This window comes from Protopterus annectens, chromosome 9.part0, assembly GCF_019279795.1.
Source record: "Protopterus annectens isolate FY-2018-M chromosome 9.part0, PAN1.0, whole genome shotgun sequence".
Taxonomy (NCBI): domain Eukaryota; kingdom Metazoa; phylum Chordata; order Ceratodontiformes; family Protopteridae; genus Protopterus; species Protopterus annectens.
Window position 1 is genome coordinate 708902282 of NC_056743.1, and position 22894 is coordinate 708925175.

The window sequence follows — 22894 nt, forward strand, 5'->3', positions numbered from 1 at the left end:
GAGCAGAGTACAGGGAGGTTATAACTTCTTTTTTTCTGGAGGCAATGCCCTTAGTTATGAGATAAGCAATATATAATGCCCTTCTTACCACTGTGGAGACATGGTAGTCAAAGGTAAGGTTGCTGTCAACCTGTGTGCCCAGGTGTTCCACAGCTGAGTGTGTATGTACGGTGCTGCTATTGATGTGGTAGTTAGCAGAAACATCACTTTTACTGAAAGGAATGATAATTGTGGTAAAGTTGGTTGTAATGGCATACTGTATGGAGGGAGTTGTGCCAAGTTAATAGTGGGAGATGTAATCAAGACATTTGATTATGTGAGTCATAAATGTTTATGGGATATGTTGATATATAATATGGGCTTAAAGGAAAATCATGAACTTATTAAAGAAGGCATATAGTAATAACAGGGTTAGAGTAATGTTAATGGGTGGTTACTGAGCAAGTAGGTGTAAGACAAGGCTACCCTAAGAGCAATGTATTATTTTCTTTAGTGACAAATGTTATTGCTTGTGTTATGAGTGGTATGTTGTGTGTGGGGGCATATAGATTACATAACTGTGGTGAGATTTCTTATTTTTTATCATATGCCAATAAAGTTATAGTTATTGCAAGAAAAGAGAGTTGAATTAAAAAAAAGATGAAATTATTGAATGCTAGTTTAAAGAAAGTGAGATTACAGTTGAACAAAGAGAAAAGTAAAGGTTTAGGTGATGTGACTAAAACTGAAGATATTTGCTTTTCTGATAAAAAAAATTGAGTTACTTGGAATAGTATTTGGTAAAGTGGAAGAAATCGATGTCTGCATTGTCGACCTTTTGTAGTTGATGTTCAGTTGTTTGGTATTCCTCAATACATATATATTATTAATCTCAAAATACAAAAATCTCAGATTTCAGTATTTCGAGTCCAGAATGTCAAAAGTACAGTTTTTCTAAACTGCACTATGTCAAGTCTTAGTTTATTGAATCCATGTTGGGTTTGCTGTGATGTGTTAGTTAGAATGTGCTATGCCTTTAAGGGTTATGTGGTATGGCAGCCAATTCATTTCTGTTGTGGGATTCAGGTAGGTGTTCAATTTTTAAGGGTTTTAGTGTAAATTTAATAATGTTTACTTGTTGTGGGGAGTTGTAGACATAGGTTGGGGTAGGTAGGTGAGAGTGTATGTGTGTGAGTGCTGATTGTGATGATTTTTGTACATGTGTAGCATGTGTGTGTTATTAGTGAGTATATAACTGTCTGTAGTGGGAGTGTAGAACAAGTCAGGGAAGGTGTGTGCTCCTTTTCTTCATGTTAGTGCAACCTCAAAGTTGGTATATATAAGTAGTGGAGGTGTGAGGACGCAGACCTCCACATGGGGGGTGCAGGGGAGCTTGCCCACCTGCAGAAACATATGGTAATGTTACCAGTTTTAGTTATGTAATGTTTATGTGTTGTTTTGGGGGAGTTGGATATTTATTTGTGTTTTATTAACTTCGATATTGAGTGTTCATGATTGTGTAGTTTCGTGTTTGTGAGGTTTCGGCATTTTAGTCTCAAAATACTGAAATTCAGGATTTCAGTATTTTGAAATTAAAAAGTGGACCTATAAATAAATAAATATATATATATATATATATATATATATATATATATATATATATATATGTATGTAGCTGTAGATAGATATATGTTATTTAAAAAAATTAAAACATCAAGATCCATCATAGTTGGTCAAATAGTCATCTGGGTGAAGTATCTTTACTGATTTGTAGACATTAGTGCTTGTTGGACAATGAACTAACAAACAATACAAATTTCACATTTAGAGATGCATAACTTTTTCTTTTTCCTCTAGAATGTGACGTACCTGCACCATTACCAGGATATGAGACAACAGAGACGGTAGTTTGTGCTTTAGGACTGGCAGTAGGTATAATTGGAATAATCATTGGAACAGTTCTTGTTATCAAAGGGATGAAACGGAGTGACAATCAGAGGAGACAAATACGTTAAGTGAGTACTTTAAGAAATGCATATTTTTCATATAATTTTCTTCACACTTTTCCTTTCTGAGTTTTATCACTAAACAAGAGATGCATAGATTTTTGTCTTCAAAGTACTTCAGTTTATTACAGTGTTTAATAATTTTATTAACAGCATCACAGAGAAAAAAATTCAAATCATTTGGAATTATGTGTAAGAGCCAAACACATGCTTACATTGATAATTCACAAATACAATACACACCATGTGAATTGCTTTCCACAGTCTGCGAAATAGTCTGGAAAATATGACCTATATAGTGCCATCATGTTGTCAGTAAGTTTTATACTTATATTGACAATTTTACAGATATAGTAAAATATCAGCTCCCCTAAACCTCAAATTAAATATTCAGATGGTTTAAAAAATTATCTTTCTAGAGGACAAATCTCATCCAGATAAGAAATAACTCAGAACTGTTCCAGCAACATTTTTCATAACTCTCATACATGGCAAAAAGACAATCATTGCCTGCTCCGTATGCATTCTCCTATAGGATTAAATGCTATGGTCAATTCTTGTGCCTCTAATATCCCATTCTCAACTCTAATTTAAGCAATTATCATGATGACAAATAGTGTGTGTGTGTGTGTGTGTGTATACACACACACACACACACACACACATATATATATATATATATATATATATATATATATATATATATTTATATCAACATACGCACACACTTACACGTATATATAAATGGGTCTACCTTGTTTTAGCAAAATTACACTTAACCGAAACTTTAAAATGCAAGACGACTTCACCAAAGACTGAAAATTCCAAAGCAACTAATTACGAATAATTGTTACAGGGAAACAAACCACTTGGCCACCAGGGTGAATTTTGCCTTCTTCCCCAGTGTAGTGCGATTTCAGAGTTGGTATATTTAGTTGGGGGATGTGGGGGGGGGGCTGCATGCATGGGTTTAATTTGCGTCACTTGTTTTTATTGTATCCTGGTGGCCAACTGGTTTATTTCCCTGTAAAAACACTGATTAGTTGCTTCGGGAGTTCAAGCCTTCGGTGAAGTCATCTCGCGTTTTAAAGTTTCAGGCAAGTGTAATTTCACTAAAACAAAGTAGACCCCGTTTGATATATATATATATATATATATATATATATATATATATATATATATAGATACATATATATGTACATACATATGTATATATATATATATATATATATATATATATATGTATATATATATATATACATATACATATATACAAACACACACACACACACACACACACACACACACATATATGTGTATATATTTACCTCTATATATACATATGGGTTCATAGGTAGGTACTAGGCTATCTGCCCGAGGGCATTTATAAGCCTAGCCAGAGTGTGTCGGCTTTCACTGCCCCATTGATTAATTAACTGATCCTCTGTCAAGCAGAGCCAATGAAGTGATCCCAGGGATGTATTTTCTGTTACCCATCCACTCGTCGAGGTTTCTCTTGAAGAGTCTTAGTGAGGGGCTCTGCCTGATGTAGTTTGGAATTTTGTTCCAAAGCATGGGGAATCTCTGTGACATGAATCGGTCCCTCCGGCATGTTCTATTTATTGTTGTGGCAAGGTTTAGCTCACTAGAGCACGTGGCTCGCAGTGACTTGCATTTCTTTAGGTGGAGCATGTCCATCAATTCTGAGTTGGACATGGCTTTGTAAGTCAGGCAGAGATCACCTCTGAGTAAGCGATTTGCCACTGAGTACAGCCGGAGTGTTTTCAGTCGGGCTGCATAGGACATATGTTTGAGACCAGTAATCCTCTTGGTGAGGTACTTTTGTGGTCTTTCCAGCTGTTGGAAGTGTCTTCTGAGGTACATCCCAAATGGGTCTAATGAGTGACGAGTAGAGGGGCACTATAACCTCTTTATTTCTAGATGCGAACCCTTTAGTAATTAGATGGGCCATGTAGAAGGATTTCCTAACTACTTTGGCAATATGATTGTCAAAGGAGAGATTACTGTCTACCTGGATCCCCAGATCTCTTATTACCTCTTCTGTATTAAGGGGGCTGCCACCTATGTGGTAACTACTTCTTGGCAGACTATTTTGTAGCTACTAAACTATAACCACTGACCAATTAAAATTAAACCCTTTTATATTGTTTTGCTCACTAAGAATCTGCAGACCACTTATCTGTCTCTTTCCTTATTAGGCACAAGTTCTGATCTTCCATATTGGAACACTCTCCTCTGGCAATATCCATGTTTTCAGGAAAAGGAAACTGAAGACAGATCCAGCCTGTCAGAATCCATCCTGAAACAAAAATATATACATCTATATCTATACATATATATATATATATATATATATATATATACACACACACACATTTTTCCAGTGTTACACTTCCACTTTCACAATCTCCAATTTAATATCATGAAGCATCACTCAAGTCATATATAACTTTTTTATAACTAGACAATAACAACATTTTCAAATGAATAGACACTTTTTCACATGCTATCGAATGCTCATCACATGCTGTCTCCTTCAGTCCTTGGCATGCACAGTACTTGTACAGACACTTAGCAAAAATGGTTTTGTGAGCAGTAAACCTGTGCTCAATCTCTGTTTCAAATAAATTATCATAAATTTGTCCTCTTCATTGCTGTTTGCTTTGATTGTGCAGTGGCAGTGTTTCAACTCATTTTTAATTCGATACTTTTTGTAGATTCAAGAATTTTACAATTAGCATTTTACACATGAATAATATGATACCTAAGAGGATAATTATTATTGCAATCAACATGAAGAATTGCAAAACACTTCCTCCCTACCCATAAAATAGATTAGTTAACCATGCCGTCTGACAGCTGTCAGTTGCTTTTGCATAAAACAGTTCCACAACCTTTTGTATAATTTCTAGGTGACTGCAGACGGTATTTTAATTATCTGGGATAAATGAACAGCACTCCATTTTGATGAGTGTGCACGTACCACCCTTTTCAGTTGTAATCTGATTTATTGATTCAAAAGTAGCATTATGTAGTAATTCTAATAGCTTAGACAGTTTTCTCAACTCCCAAATTGACTTCACTGCCACATAAGCAGGTATAATTCCTGCTCTTGAAATAACACTATCACCAAGAAGCATGTGTGCTAGTCCTTTAAATGCAGTCTTTCCTTTGGTGTCATGATGAACCCAAGAAGCACGTATTTTCCCATCTACATCATTAAAATCCTTTGTCTCCCTTTTTCAACAAGCATTGTGATTTTTTTCGCTAGGTAAAGTCTCTGTATGTTGAACAGCTAGTATAACTGCCTATGTAGCAACATCCCAATTAGTTTATTGGCAACCAGAGGTAAGTTTGATCTCCAGAAGTATAATAAAATTTGTGTAATACTGCCATACCCAGTCCTCCATCTCTATCATATATTTTTGAGTAAAATTGCAGTTGCTCCATCTGACATAAAGTGTCCCATTCTTGACATAAAAGGTATGTTCCATTACAGTCACTGATAATTGAAGTGGAACCAGTCTAAAGGTGTAAATGTTATGCATATAATTATGTTTAGCTTTCCAGCTTCTGTTTAAAATATTGCACAAAATGGTGCACCCATTCAGTTGCTGGGGTTAGAAACAAAGGAATACCCCCATCGTGTTCTTGCTGGTCTGTGTGTGCACACCCTAGCCTTCTACATGATGAATGTCAAACCCTCTACTGTGTAAATATGTTTATAGTAGTAGTGAATTGTTTTCTAAACTTTGTTGTCAAGTTCTTGATGTTAATCTCTCATTCTATACATTCTTATTAGTTTAATGGAGCTTATCTCCCCCGGGCTTCTACTGAAAATGGACATGTATCCAGTTGGACTAGCCCGGTCAACAAATGTAAAATAAAATAAAAGTAAATAATAAAATTCTTACCTTTGAGATGGGAAATTTAGCTAGGCATAAAATGTTCCATAATGGTAGATAGACTAGTACTAACTATGAACTTACACACACAATTCTTTTTTTAGTGAGCAAAACAAACCGTAATAGGTATATATCCAACTCTCATGCTAGTCATCAATAAAGGAAGTGTCTGAGTTAAAAAATCCTTCATTTTAATAATACCAAACATTTTATAAAAGCCCAGTAATAATCCTGAATGTCAAATCCAATAACTGTTTGTATACTACATTACATGCACCTGTCCTGTTTTATGATACTCTTCAGCTGCTTAAACACCAAAGAAAGATGAAAAGTTCCCAAAGCCATACACCAGTCTCTGGCTCAGGCATGCAGTTTAATACTTTGGACAGCACAATTTCTTATTCTGCAGCAATCATGATTATTTCAAGGTACTGTAATGGAGACATTAACAAGGCTATTAAGAATACAGAGTAGAATCAGGCCTCATTTTTGACTGGACAAAGCCATTTTAGATTGATTTTTCTCCTTAGTTTACCTAGGCAACAAATGGACTATTAAGCAGCACTTGCTGAATACTTAGCCCTGACCTTTGACCATATCTGTCAACTGTCCAGATTTTTGCAGAATGTCCAGATTTTTACCTCATAAAATGTGTTTTTCCCAAATTAGTAAGGATTGAACTCATTAAATAATGACATGAATTTGTGTTTCAGACTTCATTTCCTTCAGAAAGTCCATACTAATACAAATTATGTTATACTAGCAACTTTTATAAGTTTAAACTTTAAGAGAAATATTTAAAACCTGTCCCTAATTTTGGTCCTTTGACCCCATTATTTAGGCTTTGTCCACATTTCTTGCTCTAAGTGGTTGAGAGGTATGAACTCCTGATACTGCTTTCACGAGAGACAAGGACATATGTTACTTTTTTCAATGACCAAGAAGAGACTAGTAATATAAATTTGGAGGGTGTGAGTGGCTCAGCCCCACACTGGAGATGCAGTGGAGCCTGCCCCCATAAAAAATACATTTTAGTGAGCCTGATCATTAGGGGTTTAATTTTCTGTGAGTCATTGTAGAAGGATTTAAAATCAAGAAAAATATAAATTAAAATTATGCTTGGCTTTGCAGCAATGTTACTTATCAAACAGTGTAGATGCATTGTTTGCTTTCTTTCTCTAAATGTCCTAGTGATCCCTTCACTAGTTTGTCTAAATATGGACAAGCATTTCACTGATATCAAAATGAATACGTTCCCCAATTATGCCTTCAGTAGTTTATCCATGTATGCCTAAGCACTCAAATGATACTGAAATGAGTCATTTCCTCCTATGTCCGCTCAGTAGTTTGCCATGTATGCACAAGTACCAAAATGAATCATTTCCCCCAACTACCCCTTCAGTAGTTTGTCCATGTATGCACAAGCACCAAAATGAATCATTTCCCCCATGACCCCTTCAGTAGTTTGCCCATGTATGCATAAGCACCTAAATGAAACATTTGCCCCAATGACCCCTTCATTGATTTCTCCTTGTATGCATGAGCAGCAAATTAAAACATTCCCCCAATGATGCATTCAGTAGTTTTTCCATGTATGCACATGCACTAGAATTAAATATTTCCCCAACAAACCCTTGAGTAGTCTGCACAAGTATGCACATGCACTCAGATGACTTCAGAATGAAGCTTTTCCCCCACTAACCCCTTCAGTAGTCTGTCCCAAGTATGCACAAGCACCAGAAAAAAAACATTTTCACCAAAGACACCTTCAGTAGTCTGTTCAAGTATGTACAAACACGCAAATGACACCAGAATGAAACATTTCTCCTACAACCTCACCAGTAGACTGTCCCAGGTATGCACAAGCATGCAAATGACACCAGAGTGAAACATTTCTCCCAAAGACCACTTCAGTAGTCTAAGTATGCACGAGCATGCAGGTGATACCAGAGTGAATCATTTCCCCCAACAACCCATTCAGTAGTCTGTTCCAAGTATGCACAGGCAGTCAAATGACACCAGAATGAATCATTTTCTGCAGCAACCCTTTCAGTAGTCTGTGCAAGCACAAACAAACATACAAATGATACCAGAATGAAACATTTCCCCAGTGACCTATTCAGTAGCCTGTCCGAATTATACACATGTGCTCAAATGACACCAGAGTGCAACCTTTCCACAATGACCTCTTCTTTAGTTTTTCCCAGGTATGCACAAGAACTCAAATGACACCAGAATTAACCATTTTCTACAACAACTCCTTCAGTAGTCTGTCCCGCATATGCACAAGTACCCAAATTACACCAGAATTAAACATTTCCCCTAATGGCCCCTTCAGTAGTCTGTCCAAGTATGCACAAGTACTCAGATGACACTAGAATGAGAGATTTCCCCAGCGACCCCTTCAGTAGTCTGCCCCAAGCATGCACAAGCAGTCAGATGACACCAGAATGAGACATTTCCCTCAACAATCCCTTCAGTAGTCTGTCCAAAGTATGCACAAGCACTCAAATGACAGCAGAATGAGACATTTCCCTCAACAACCCTTCAGTAGTCTGTCCCAAGTATGCACAAGAACTCGGATGACACTGGAATGAAACATTTCTCCCAATGACCCCTTCAGCAGTCTGTCCAAGTATGTACAAGCAGTCCGATGAAACCAGAGTGAGATATTTCCCCCAATGACCCTTTCAGTAGTCTGTCCCAAGTATACACAATAAAAGCATTTTCAGTGACACGAAACTGCATGCACAACATGCATACTAGTAAGTAACCTGCTTACTTCAAAGACTTGTTTTTTTTCTTCCCTAGTCTCTAGCCCCATACACAACCAATTACACCCTCAGCAAGCAATTTAGATTTTGAAAAACACTGTATCCCTCAGCTCACTAATGTAGCCCAAGATGGTGTCTTTCTTGCACTGCAGCACTGCCTCCTCTACTTGCACAGCCAGTCACAGGTCTTTTGTGGTGGTGCCCAGGCAATATGATGTAAGCAGGGGTTGGAGGCTTGCAAGAGCATCTTGGACAGTCATTTAAGAAGTACACATTGTCATTTCCCTTAAAGGTAAGTAAAAAAGCATGTGACTAAAAATATATATTTTATTATGTATTTTAGATCAGCGAATTGTGCCCTGGACAAGACAGTGACTGGGGTGATTGCCTTGTTTGCCCCAACTTAGTTACGCTACTGATTGGCGACCATAGTCAAATCATTCACAGCACAAGAGTAAGCTTCAACTCATCCAAAAAGGGATCTCCAATTACCAAAATATATTTATTTTTTTGTGATTGCAGAAGTTCACTGAACTCCCATTAATGCAGAAGTTCATTGAAATCCCACTGTACACAGCAAAAAAGTCCACATAGCTTTCTCAAAGACTGTATAGGAATGGGAACATTTTCTGACACGTATTGTAAATAAATAATGAATCTGTTTACAAAATGCCAGACGACTTAGGAAATGTAAGGGACATGCCAGTCAGTTTAAATTTGTTTTATTAATGCATTTTTCCCAAATGAGAGGGCAAGTGATCAGCTTGAACTGTCTGAGTATGAAAAGGGTATGGGACTACTAGCCTCTCATCTGGGTGGTGCCACAGTGAATCCAGACAGCATCTGCAACCATCACGGATTCACCTTACCTTTTCAAAGTTATCGGACTGACTTTGAAAAGATAACAGTTCCTGTAAAAAAGAAAAAAAAGGTACATTAGTTTCTTGCAATTGCTGTAAAAATGGAACCTGAACAGAATAAGGCAATGCAGCTTGTCTAGCAGCCATATGTGCAAAACTATTTCCTTTTGAAATATATGAATCATCAGTCTTAATGTGCATCACACTTGACCACAGCTATTTCCATTGGCAACAAAAGTGCATTTAATAGTTCATGATTAAAAACAGCATTTTTAGTAATTGTCTCTGCTGATGTCATGTCCCCTTTTTCTTTCCAGTGTGTCCCAAAGTCATGAACTACCCCATAAGCATAACATGAGCTTATTAAAATTGTTACTTTTCTGTTCTTTGCTAGTCTGCGTACTTCATTAATGGCTACACGTTTGGTTACTTGAGCACACACATTTCTGTTTAATTGTCCTGTTAACAGTACTTGTTCACAAGGAAAATGCTGCTACTAATGTGCTAGGAACCATCAACAAATAGAGGTACTTTGGAATTTGGTAATGGGGTATCTTTTAAACCTGATCTGGGAGGAAGCACGTGGTTAACTACAAAAACACAATCATGTGGATGTCCTTCAAGGATGCATCTGCAGTCATCACATATGGGTTGTCCTGCCTCAGGCAGCCCTTCGGTCGGCCGGATTCCAAAGTCTGGGTCTGGCGTCGGCTGATGTCGCCCTTTCCCCGACGTCAGAGCGCCTGGGGTATAAAAGCATCAGCCGATGCCATCTTCCTCAGTCTTTCTTGCCGTGTGGTGCCCGAAGCAGAAGCAGTTCGCAAGTGCCCGTCGGCCAGCTCCTGTAATTCAGCTACCAAAGACTTCAAAAGCTAAGTACCCCGTTGGGGACTCTTTCTTGCCTCAGCCGATGTCAGATAAAATTAATAATTGCTTAACTTGTGGGAAACAAATACCTCATAAGGATTTCCACTCTTACTGCCTCCCTTGCCTAGGCCCAGACCACGACGTCTCGGCCTGTTCAGCCTGTGCTTCCTTCAACCGATGCACTCTTAGACATCGGGCGGAGTTTGCAGAGGAATTTTTTGGGGCTAGTTTTGCTTACAATATGCCGTCGGAGACTCTGACTTCACATTTAACAAAGAAACGGAAGGACAAGGACCGACACACACGGGCCGCGGTTTCGGCTGAAACCACGGCCAGGACTACCGCGAGTGTCTCGGTCTCGGCTGAAACCGAGTCCTTGGTACTTCCGACCACCGAAACCGCTCAACCGGCAACCTCGGCCCCGGAGGCCCCTACTGAGTCGGTTATTGAATTTCCATCAGAAACTGGTGTCCTGGAACCTTCCGACACCATTCCTCTAGACAAAACTACACCAGCATGTGGTGCAGCCAGGCCTCCTGCCTCCATGTCCATAAAGGCATTCTCAAGGGCTAAAGCTGCTAAACACTCAAAAGCTTTGCCTCCCAGGGTTATCCCTCAGGGACCCACTACAGGTTCACAGATTCTAAGTTTAGTAGAGGACCTTATTTCCTTAATTAGGGGCTCACAGCCTCATCCGGACAGGGGCTCTCAACCTCCTCCAGACAAAAGGCCCAGGGTTGAGCCCTCTGATCCCCACTCCTCAGATGAGGCCTCTGATGGCTCTACTCTCTTGGACTACCAGGAGGAGGCTTTTTCAGCCTACGAGGATTGTGATGCAGAGGAATCTATCCCCTCGGCCTCCCCTCCTGAAGAGCTGTCCTTTGGGGAGACACTTCACACTATGAGAGAGCATTTCCAATGGCAGGGCCAGGAATTCTCTGATTCCAGGAAGAGATTAAGGACTTTCTTGCATTTGCCTCAGCATAGACCTTTGGCTATTCCTCCTGTTCTGAATGTCATTGATGATGTGTACTCTGAGTCTAGCACAACCCCTGACACTCTTCCTCCGGCTCCTGTCAAACCTAGGTACTACAGGGTCCCGGACTCACATCTTTTTCTTTACAAGGCCCACTCTGCTGATCCAGAAACTATTTCCCAGGGCCCTAAAGGGGTTGCAGCTGCCACTACTAAAAATCCACTCCCCTCTGAAAGGGAGGCCAGGGCTTTAGAGAGATGGGGTAAAAAAGTGTATACTTCTGCTACTCTTTCTATGAGGGCATTAAATTGTCAATTTCATATGATACAGTACCAAGAGTATTTGTTAGATGAATTGCATAAAAAACTGTCTTCACCTGAACCCCTAGATTGCAAATCACTTCAGGATCTGGTACATAACTCCCAACAGGTTAGCAACCATTTCTTGCAGTGTGGTTATGATGCATTGGAAGCTTCATGTAGGTCAGCTATGACAGGTGCAGTCATACGTAGGCATGCTTGGCTGAAGGAACAATCTCTGCCAGACCATGTTAAAGCAAAGCTTCTGGATGCTCCACTGGAAAAGCAAAAGTTATTTGGCTCCACTGCTCAGGAGGTCTTAAAGAAATTTGAAGAAAAGGAAAAATATGTACAAACAGTCAAAGATTTTCTCCAAGTCCAACCACCAAGATTCAGCAGAAATTGGCCTACCAAGACTTGGTCCTTTCCAGACACAGACAGATTTCAGAGAGGCAAGAACAGGCATGCCACAGGTAGAGGGCAAGCTAGAGGCTCCTACAGAGGACGTCAATGGCAGCCTCCCAACCAGAGAGGTAGTGCAGGACCTACAACTGCTGCACAAGGACAGACTCAATGACTTTACCTTGACACCGCCAACCAGGGCTCAACTGGAAGCACCTTTGGGCGGAAAGCTTTCTTTATTCTCAGAAAATTGGCACAGTATTACAAGGGACAAATGGACACTACAAATAATAGACAAAGGATACAGGTTCCATTTTCACGCATTACCAAAAAGAAAAGGCATGCCAGACCTGCCACCGAATCAAAGGGCAGAGGCTTTGAAACAAATCTCCAACTTAATGCGAATGAAAGCTATAGAAAAGGTTCCTCTCTCAGAACAAGGCCAAGGATTTTATTCCAGACTATTCCTTGTTCCAAGAAAAGAAAAGCAATGGAGGCCTATTCTCGACTTGTCCGCACTGAATACTTATCTCATTGTGCTAAAATTCAAAATGCTGACTCTACAGCAACTCCTTCCCATGCTGGGCAAGGGGTCTTGGCTGGTAACTCTAGACCTCAAGGAGGCATACCTGCATGTCCCTATCAGACAAAGTTGCAGAAGACACCTCAGATTTTTTGCAGGTTCAGAGCATTATCAATTCTCTGCATTGCCCTTTGGCTTATCTACTGCGCCCAGAGTATTCACGAAATGCCTGGCATCAGTAATTGCACACTGCAGACTTCAGGGGATTCAAATATACCCATATCTGGATGACTACCTTATACAAGCGGACAGCCAACAAACTTTGGTAAAACACTTGAATTATGCCATCCACCTACTTCAGGCCTTGGGATATACAGTCAACATTCACAAATCAAGACTTGTTCCATCCCAAAGAATAACTTTTCTGGATGCGAATCTAGACACAACCACCCAAATGGCTTTCCTCACAGAAGAAAAACAAAGTCGACTACCAGATTACTTCAAAAATCTGACAAGACAAACTCAGCTGACTGCAAGGAAAATCCTGCAGGCCCTGGGTTACATGGCTTCTTGCATTCTTCTGATTCCACAAGCAAGGCTGCATATGAGGAAACTACAATGGTACCTAAGGAGTTTATGGACTCAGCACAGTCACAGCTTAGAAACTTTAATACCACTCATTCCATGCCTTCAAAAGGAATTTCTGTGGTGGGCTCAAGCAAGCCAGTCAAACAGGGGTCTGCCCTTCAGCAAACCAATAGCCAGCCAAACCATTACAACGGACGCTTCAGACCACGGATGGGGAGCGCACATGGAGGGCAGATGCATTCAAGGACTATGGTCACAAAAAGAGCTACGCATGCACATAAACCAAAAGGAAATGCTGGCAGTGATACATGCAATCGAGGCCTTCAAATTCTTTCTGCATCAAGGCCACCTGCTAATAAGGACAGACAACACCACAGTTATGTGGTACATAAACAAGCAAGGAGGCACCCATTCCTACCCTCTTTGCAGACTGGCAATGAATCTATGGGAACTTTCTTTGAAACTCAATATAGAGCTGCAATCCCAGTTTGTGCCAGGAAAGGACAATATACTGGCGGACAGCTTAAGCAGAAACATCATGGATGCACACGAATGGATGCTGCACCCAGACATCTTCCTTCAGATAACACAATCATGGGGGAGGTCGGACATAGATCTCTTTGCCTCCCCCCACAATCATCAGCTGAAGAAATTCTGCTCAAGGACATACCACCCACAAGCATGGAAAGTGGACGCCCTCTCTTTCAGCTGGAGAACTCTAACAGTGTATGCATTTCCACCTCTGCCATTAATGACCAAGGTCTTACTGAAGATCAGGACAGAGCAGCCAAAAGTGATTCTGATAGCTCCGGATGGCCAAGACAGCACTGGTACCCACTGTTAAAGAGCATGTCATGCACAAAACCATGGCCTCTTCCTCAATGGCCACTTCTCCTGACACAGCACAATTACAAAACTCTGCATTCCAACCTGAAAACCTTGCAACTAACAGCCTGGAAAATACCTTGACTCCTCCTCAGGATAAGCTATCCAAGAGAGTGAAGGATATCATCATGGAAGCTCGCTGGCCTTCCACAAGAAAGGCATATTCAGCAAAATGGAAAAGATTTCACACTTGGAGCACCACAAAGGGCCTAGATGCGACAGTGATGAACATGGCACATATCCTGGAATACTTAGCAGAAATGCTCCACAATGGCCTGTCTTACTCTTCCATTAAAATTCATGCTTCAGCAATTTCAGCAGAGTACAATACTGATCCACCTGTTTTCTCTCATCCTCTCCTAATACAGTTTCTAAGAGGAATTAAAAACATCAATCCTCCAAGGAAACCACCAGTGCCTACTTGGGACCTTAACTTCGTGTTGGAAAAACTAACACTGCCTCCCTTTGAACCAGCAGCATCTGCAGAACTACAGTTCCTGTCTTGGAAGACTGCCTTCCTTCTGGCCATAACCTCAGCAAGAAGAGTATCTGAGTTACAGGTCCTCATGGCAGTACAGCCATTTCTTATTTTTCATCAGGACAGAGTCTCATTGAGAACCAATCCTTCATTTATGCCAAAGGTGGTATCCAGGGTCTCATTAAACCAAGCTATTCACCTGCCTACCTTCTTTCCAAATCCACAAAACAAAGGGGAAAAACTTCTGCACACCCTGGACATACACAGACAGTTGCGCTACTACTTGGACAGAACTAAAAGTTACAGAAAAAATGACCAGCTGTTTGTAGCATATGCTTCTGGTGCACAAGGAAAAGCAATTTCCAAACAGACAATTTCAAAATGGATAGGAATTGCATTCGTTTTGTTACTCCTTTCATGGAAAAACTGTGCCAGCTAACATTAGACCTCATTCCACCAGAGCCACAGCCACCTCCACAGCCTTCTTAAGAGGGGTGGCTACCAAGGACATTTTAGAAGCTGCTACATGGAGCTCCGTGCATACATTTTCCAAGCATTACAATTTACCTTTATATTCCATATCCAGAGCAGGCTTTGCTACGGCAGTCCTGCAGGGCATTTTAGCTACACCATCCTTTACATAGATCCTCCACCCCCAGATTAGCTATGGTATTCTACCCATATGTGATGACTGCAGATGCATCCTTGAAGGACATAGTACAGTTTTGTACCTACCATAAATGTAGATGTCCGATAGGTATGCATCTGCAGTCAGGTTTACCCTCCCTCCTTCCCCTCTGTGGTATTTATTGGGTACTTATCCCTCTCCTAGCTGGCTGGGGTTATATATTATGGTGTATTTGTTTTATATTTATATATATATATATATATATATATATACATATATATTTCTGTGCATTTTTGGAATTTATTGCATTTCTCCAAATTTAGCCTTCCTTAGAGGGCACCTGGCATCTGGGGCAAGAAAAACTGAGGAAGATGGCGTCGGCTGACGCTTTTATACCCCAGGTGCTCTGACGTCAGGGAAAGGGCGACATCAGCCAACGCCGGACCCAGACTTTGGAATCCGGCCGACCGAAGGGCTGCCTGAGGCAGGACAACCCATATGTGATGACTGCAGATGCATACCTATCGGACATCTACATTTATGGTAGGTACAAAACTGTACTTTCTCCTTCTTCCCTTATAGAAATTAAAGAAGCCTAGTTAAGAGGTGGATATCTAATGACATGCAAAGAATGGTTATTAAGCAAAGATAATTCATATTCAGACAATCGTGTAGCAGATAAGTATTACATTTTGGCTCTTAGTAATACTTCTACAGAATGCAGAACTGGTGCAAAAGTCTCATGTCCAAGAGTTAGGGTAGCCACCATTTCTACCATGCCCACCGTTGCAGCCACCACCTTAATGCAGTGGAGGAGTGTTGTTGTTGGTCTTTTTGGCTTTTCCCGGTTAGGGGTCGCCACAGCGGAACTCCAGTCCGTTAATGATTGGAAGGCGATTTTTATGGTGCCGAGTTGCCAGTCCGATGCCCAACCTTCAGCAAAGGCACGCCCATTCACGCATGTCTTTTGGAGGCCACTCGACCGCGGGGAGGACATGCAGAATCCACACAGAAGGCACTCCAGCCGAGAATCGAACAGGAGAACCTCTTGCTGTGAGGCAACAATGCTACCTCTGTACGACCGCGGCTGTACTACAGGATCAAGATATGTACTGAAATAAGTAACATGGGTAACCCACAATTTCTACGTTTTGCCAGTAGTCCTAATACTGCTTTATTCCTCTCACAACAGAATTGAAAATTTGCTTTGAATACTTGGATAACCCAAGAACAGGAGGGTTAGAAAGTTAAGTTTTAGTTGGACAAAAGCTTGTTCATGATGTTCCTTTCACAGTAAAGGCTGAGGAATGTCTTTCTTTAGTAACTCTAATAATGGTTTTACTACTTCTGCATAATTAGAAATCCACTGCCAGCATTAACCTGTCAGTACCAGAAAGATCCACTGTTGTTTTAATATTGTAGGGCATCGTGCAGTTTGAATAGCAGTAATGCATGAAGGTAAGATTTGCCAAGAGCCTTCTTAAAATGAGATGTCCTAAGTATTGAATCTGTGGATTCGATGTCGTCCAGTTTCATCATGTTCAACAGTTGAGTTTCTGATCCAGTATCAGATCTGGTGTCAGCACTTCCAAACACATGAAACCGGGACTCTGACTCCACCCCTACCCATAACTCCCTGATGTCCTCCTTCTAGCTTCAGATTGAGTTTGCCTGCTACACTTACTACCCAAGTTAACATCCTAAATAAAAACCTTTGTCTAGAGAACCAAAAAACAAAACCTAAGTGCAAAGCAGTCATGAAATTTGGAAGGAGGATCGGGGAAGGATGTTGAACTAGAAGAAATATGGACAACAAAGATCTGTTGTTCTGGTAAGTACATAACTTTTGTATTTGATTTTGTACATTTTTGTTATGTTCAACAGATGGAACAGAATCCCAAGCTACCTTTTCCTTGGGCAGCCTCAAGGGAAGGTATTCCTGAGCACAGTGAAGCCAGTGGATGAACAAGATCTGGACAGTACATCCAATTTATAATGAGACACAAAGGTGTGTACCATGGACCAGGTTGCAGCTGCACATATCTCATCAATAGGCAGACTTTTCTGAAAGGCAGCAGATGTTGACAAAGATCATGTGGAGTGGGCTGTGGGCTTTCCGAGTAAAGGAATACTCGGCTTTTCTTAGACATACAAAATACAGTCAGCCAACCACTTGGAAAGCATAACCTTTAATATGTTTTTTGCCCATTTTTACTTTAGAGTCTTTTGTCCCCTTCCCCAGTGTAGTGCGACCCTGGAGTTGGTGTATATATATATATATATATATATATATATATATATATATATATATATATATATATATATATATATATATATATATATATATATAGTTAGGGGGGGCGCAGCCCCCCCACATTGGGGAGTGTGGAAGGCACAGCCCCCACCTAGTTTTGTTTAAAAGAAGAAAAGTACAGAATTTAAACCAAAATAGGTGGAGGGCTTCACCCACTACACCCCACAATGTGGGGGCTGCGTCCCCAATCTATATATACCAACTCCAGGGTCACACTATATTGGGGAAGGGGACAAATCCCTGTTATTTGCCTTAAAGTATACTGAAGTACTAGTTGCCAGTCAAATGAAATTTCAATGGGTTTCAGTCAAATGGGCTGTCGATCAAGTGAAGGTAACCCATATATTTATGTAAGTAAGGTTCATAGGTTAATACTAAGCTAACTACTCTTGTGAGCCATTTTAAGCCTAGCCAATTATCCCTTGTGAGACTCGAACCCTGCACCTTGTGCTTGCAAGGAAAACACCTTAACCATTAGGCCACCCTCCCATCCTGAATATGGTAATAAGTAAGGTTCATGTGTGTGTGTGTGTGTGTGTGTGTGTGTGTGTGTGTGTGTGTGTGTGTGTGTGTGTGTGTGTGTGTATATATATATATATATATATATATATATATATATATGTTAGATCCCATTCAAAATTAAAGTCCTCTCTCATATGAAGTGTGTTGTAACCTGCTCTCATGCAATTAAACCCACTGTCATACAGATGTTCTTCATCTCACATTGCTGCAGTCATAACCTGTGGGTAGTCCGCTGTCCTCGGTCGGCCCGAATACCAAAGTGTTAGGCTGGCGTCGGTCATGGTCGCTTAGATCTGACGTCAGTACGCCGTGGTACTAAAGCGCATGACCGATGTCATATCCTCAGTCTTTCTTGTGGCATGGTCCGAAGCAGAAGCAGCGTTTGCAAGTGCCGTTCGGCGTCCTGAAATTTTCGTATTCTGAGTTTCAGACCGAAGACCAAGTTGGGCTAAGTACCCCGTTGGGGAATATTTCTGTCTTTTCTTGCCTGTGTTAAATCCGGATGTCAGAAAAAGTGAATAATTGTATTTCTTGTGGGAAACAGATACCTCATAGGGATTACCACTCTCTTTGTATTCCTTGTTTGGGGCCTGAGCACGACGTAGTCGGGTGTCGCTTTTGTGCTAAATTTAATAGGCGCACCATTAAACGTAGGTTAGATTGTGCTAGGCTTGTCTTCGGTAAGCGGTGTAATTACAATATGCCGTCGGATCCTCCGACGCCCGCTACCGCGAAGAAGCATAAAGAGAAATCTTTGAAATCCAAGCAGGATGAGTCATCTGTTCCGGACGCCGGTTCTTTAGAAACCACGGTGGAGTCTGTGGATCCGGCCGAGGTTTCAGTTGAGTCTCAGGGGGAACCTTTGGTTTTGCAAGATGTGGCCTCTCAGGAGTCGGGTCAGGCTGAGGGGGCCTTTCAGGTTGCTGTACTTCCTTCTTTGCATAAGGTGGTTAGGCCTTCTCCCTCTGTCTCTAAGGTACCTTCAAAGGCCAGGCCTGGTTTGTCTTCCTCTGGCGTCAGTCCTAGTTCTGCAGGTTCTGTGCCTAAAAAACACATGCTTAAAATGGCAGAAGATTTAATTACCTTGATTAGAGGTTCTATGCCCCCTCCAGATAAGAGGCCTAGGGTGGAGCCAGAGGTGGAAGGATTGAAACATTCTTCAGATTACTCAGAGTCTTCGGCTGAAGACATTCAGGACTTTCCCCCTTATTCTGATTCTGACGCAGAGGATTCTAGTCCCTCTGCTTCCCCTCCAGAGGATTTTTCTTTTTCAGAAACCCTGCATTCTATGAGGGAGCATTTTAAATGGGAAGGTCAGGATTTCTCAGATTCCCGAAAGAGGCTTAGGGAATTTTTGTTTTTACCACAACATAGGCCCTTGGCTATACCTCCGGTTTTGGATGTTGTACAGGATGTTTTCTCTGAGGCTTCCCTTAATCCAGACTCTTTGCCTCCTGCCCCGGTTAAGCCAGACAGGTATTACAGGGTGCCAGAGGCTCACAAATATTTGTATAAGAGCCCTAGGGCTGACCCAGAAACTATTAGCCAGGGACCTAAGGGTGTCAGGGCTTCTGTTGTTAAGAATCCAGTTCCCTTGGATAAGGACTCTAGAGCTCTGGATAGGTGGGGTAAAAAAGTGTATACCTCTTCCACTCTTGCAATGAGGGCTTTAAATTGCCAGTTTCATATGCTGAAGTACCAGAATTTTCTTCTTAGTCAATTGAAATCTAAGGTGGATGCTTTAGCAGAGGGCATAGAGTGTAAAGAATTACAGGATTTGGTTCATGCCTCTGATCAGGTGGGTAAGCATTCTTTGCAGTGTGGTTTTGATGCTTTGCAGGCCTCTTCCAGGGTGGCTGCCACTGGATCAGTTATTCGTAGGCACGCTTGGCTTAAGGATCAGAACTTGTCGGAGCATGTGAAAGCTCGAATTTTGGATGCTCCCCTTCAGTCTGAAGTTTTGTTTGGTTCTCCTGTGGAGTCAGTCTTGAAGAAAATGGAGGACAAAGCTAAGTCTATGCAGACTGTTAAAGATTTTTTACAGGTGCAGCCTCCTAAGTTTAGCAGAAATTGGCCTACTAAGGGATGGGCTTACCCTTCTTCTGATTTACAGTCTAGGGGCAGATCTAGACGTGGTAGGGGTAGAGCTCATGCACAGGGTTCTTTTAGGCCTAGGACGTGGAGTTCCCCTGCACAGTCTACAGGTGAGGGCAGGGGCCAGTCCTTTCGTAAACAGACCCAATGACCTGCATCTTCAGCTGCCCGATCCTGCCTGTCTGGCAGCTCCTCTGGGAGGAAAGTTGGCACTTTTCAGGCAAAATTGGCTTTTAGTCACCCGGGACAAATGGGTGTTGGACATTATAAACCGGGGCTACAAGTTTTATTTCCACACATTGCCCCCTTTCAAAGGCATGCCAGATGTTCCTCCTCAGCAAAAGGCAGAGGCTCACAAACAGATTTCTTTACTGTTCAAATGGGAGCTATCCAGCAGGTTCTTCCATCAGAGGTAGGCCTAGGATTCTATTCTTGCCTGTTTCTTGTACCAAAGAAAGGAGACACTTGGAGGCCAATTCTGGATTTGTCTATTCTCAACACATACCTGGACATTCCAAAATTCAAAATGTTGACTTTGCAACAACTTCTACCTATGCTAGGCAAAGATCACTGGATGGTAACTCTGGATCTCAAGGAGGCTTATCTTCATATTCCTATCAGGCCAAGCTGCAGGAGATTCCTGCGTTTTCGGGCTGGGACTTTACATTATCAGTTCTCTGCATTGCCCTTTGGCTTATCTACTGCACCCAGGGTGTTCCCAAAGGTTCTGGCTCCAGTGATAGCCTTCTTAAGGTTAAGAGGAATACAAATTTATCCTTATTTGGACGATTGCCTGATTCTTGCTCAAGACAAAGACAAGCTACTTCACCATCTTCAGTATGTTATGGCAGTGTTAAGGTGCCTAGGGTATTCTGTGAACGAAATAAAGTCCAGTCTAGTACGCTCTCAGGACATGTGCTTTCTGGGTGTGAGACTGAATACAGCCTCTCAGATGGCGTTTTTGATCCCGGACAAGCAAAGAAATCTTCCCCTTTACTTCCGACAATTGTCTCTCCTGTCCAGGCTGACTGCAAGGACAGTCCTTCAAGCCTTGGGGTTCATGGCATCTTGTATTCTAGTGCTTCCCAATGCCAAACTGCATATGAGGAAGTTACAATGGTATCTCAAGAGTGTATGGACTCAACACTGCCACGATTTGGACACGGTCATTCAGATAATACCTTGCATTCAAAAGGAATTTTTGTGGTGGGCTCAGGAATGTCACCTAAACAAGGGACTCTCTGTGACCCGACCAGAAGTGAGTCAGATCTTAACGACAGATGCCTCGGACAAGGCTTGGGGAGCACACCTCAATGGAAAATGGGTTCAAGACACGTGGCCTGCCAGACTTCAACATTTGCATATCAACATGAAGGAGATGTTAGCAGTCCAATTTGCATTGATGGCCTTCAAGGATCTACTTCACCCAGGACAAGTGTTGATTCAAACAGACAACACAACTGTCATGTGGTACATCAACAAGCAAGGGGGAACCCATTCATACCCACTTTGCAGACAAGCTATAATTTTGTGGGAGACTGCTCTCAGTTTGCATCTCACTCTTCAGGCAAGGTTTCTGCCAGGAGCACAGAACTCCTTAGCGGATGTTTTGAGCAGACAGATGGTGGATCCCCACGAGTGGAAATTGGATACTCATGTATTTCGACAGTTGACAGTGATTTGGGGGACTCCAGACATAGATCTGTTCGCTTCTCCACTAAATTTCCAGCTGCCAAAGTTTTGCACAAAGATGTTTCATCCAAAAGCTTGGAAAGTGGATGCTCTATCATTCAGTTGGAACAATCTTTACGTCTATGCCTTTCCTCCTCTGCCTCTTCTTCCCAAGGTACTCTTGAAGGTCAGACGGGACAGGCCTTCCATGATTCTTATAGCTCCAGATTGGCCACGTCAGCACTGGTACCCTCTACTGAGGAGTTTAGTACAGGAGCCTCCTTGGCCTTTGCCATCAAGTCCACACCTTTTGTCCCAGGCAGGCAATCATTTCCTCAATGTCAGGATACAGTCCCTGCATCTGACAGCCTGGCATATTCTGTTCTAGACCCTGGAGGGTCACAGCTTCCTCAACAAGTTTTGAATGTTATTTTGGAGGCCAGACGGCCTAGTACAAGGAAGGTTTATGCTGATAAATGGAGGAGATTTTTTCTTTGGAGCAAAGCAAAGTGCTTTGATGTTTCAGTACCTAATTTGAGTGTTTCACTTCAGTATCTTACAGAATTACTAGACAAAGGTTTGTCTTTCTCCTCTGTAAAAGTTCATGCTGCAGCCATTTCTGCTCACTATGACTGTGACCCACCTTTATTCTCTCATCCTTTGTTCAAACAATTTCTTAGAGGGGCAAAGAATATAAGACCCCCACGTAGAGCTCCTACTCCTTCCTGGGATCTCAATTTTGTGTTGGAGAAACTCACTTTATCTCCTTTTGAACCTGCAGCTACAGCTGAGTTGAAGTTTTTGTCTTGGAAGACAGCTTTTTGTTGGCCATTACGTCTGCTAGAAGGGTATCTGAATTACAGGCTCTAATGGCAGTTGAACCCTTCCTAATATTTCATAAGGACAGGGTCTCTTTGCGTACTAACCCTACTTTCATGCCTAAAGTGGTCTCAAATGTGGCCTTGAACCAGTCTATTCATTTGCCTACTTTTTATGCTGATCCCCAAAATAAAGGGGAAAAGATTTTGCACTCTTTGGATATTCACAGGCAGTTGCGTTATTATTTGAGCAGAACTAAAGGGTTCAGACAGTCTCAACAGTT

At 41.5% G+C, this 22894-nt stretch overlaps 1 protein-coding gene across 1 annotated transcript in view; it reads left to right on the plus strand.

Moving 5' to 3' along the window:
• Positions 1-22894, plus strand: part of LOC122810578 (RLA class II histocompatibility antigen, DP alpha-1 chain-like) — a 419522-nt gene that overhangs the window by 298866 nt on the left and 97762 nt on the right. The window contains exon 4 of the mRNA XM_044082157.1: positions 1837-1994. Coding sequence (XP_043938092.1) covers positions 1837-1994 — 158 coding nt within the window. The remainder of the gene's footprint in view (positions 1-1836; positions 1995-22894) is intronic.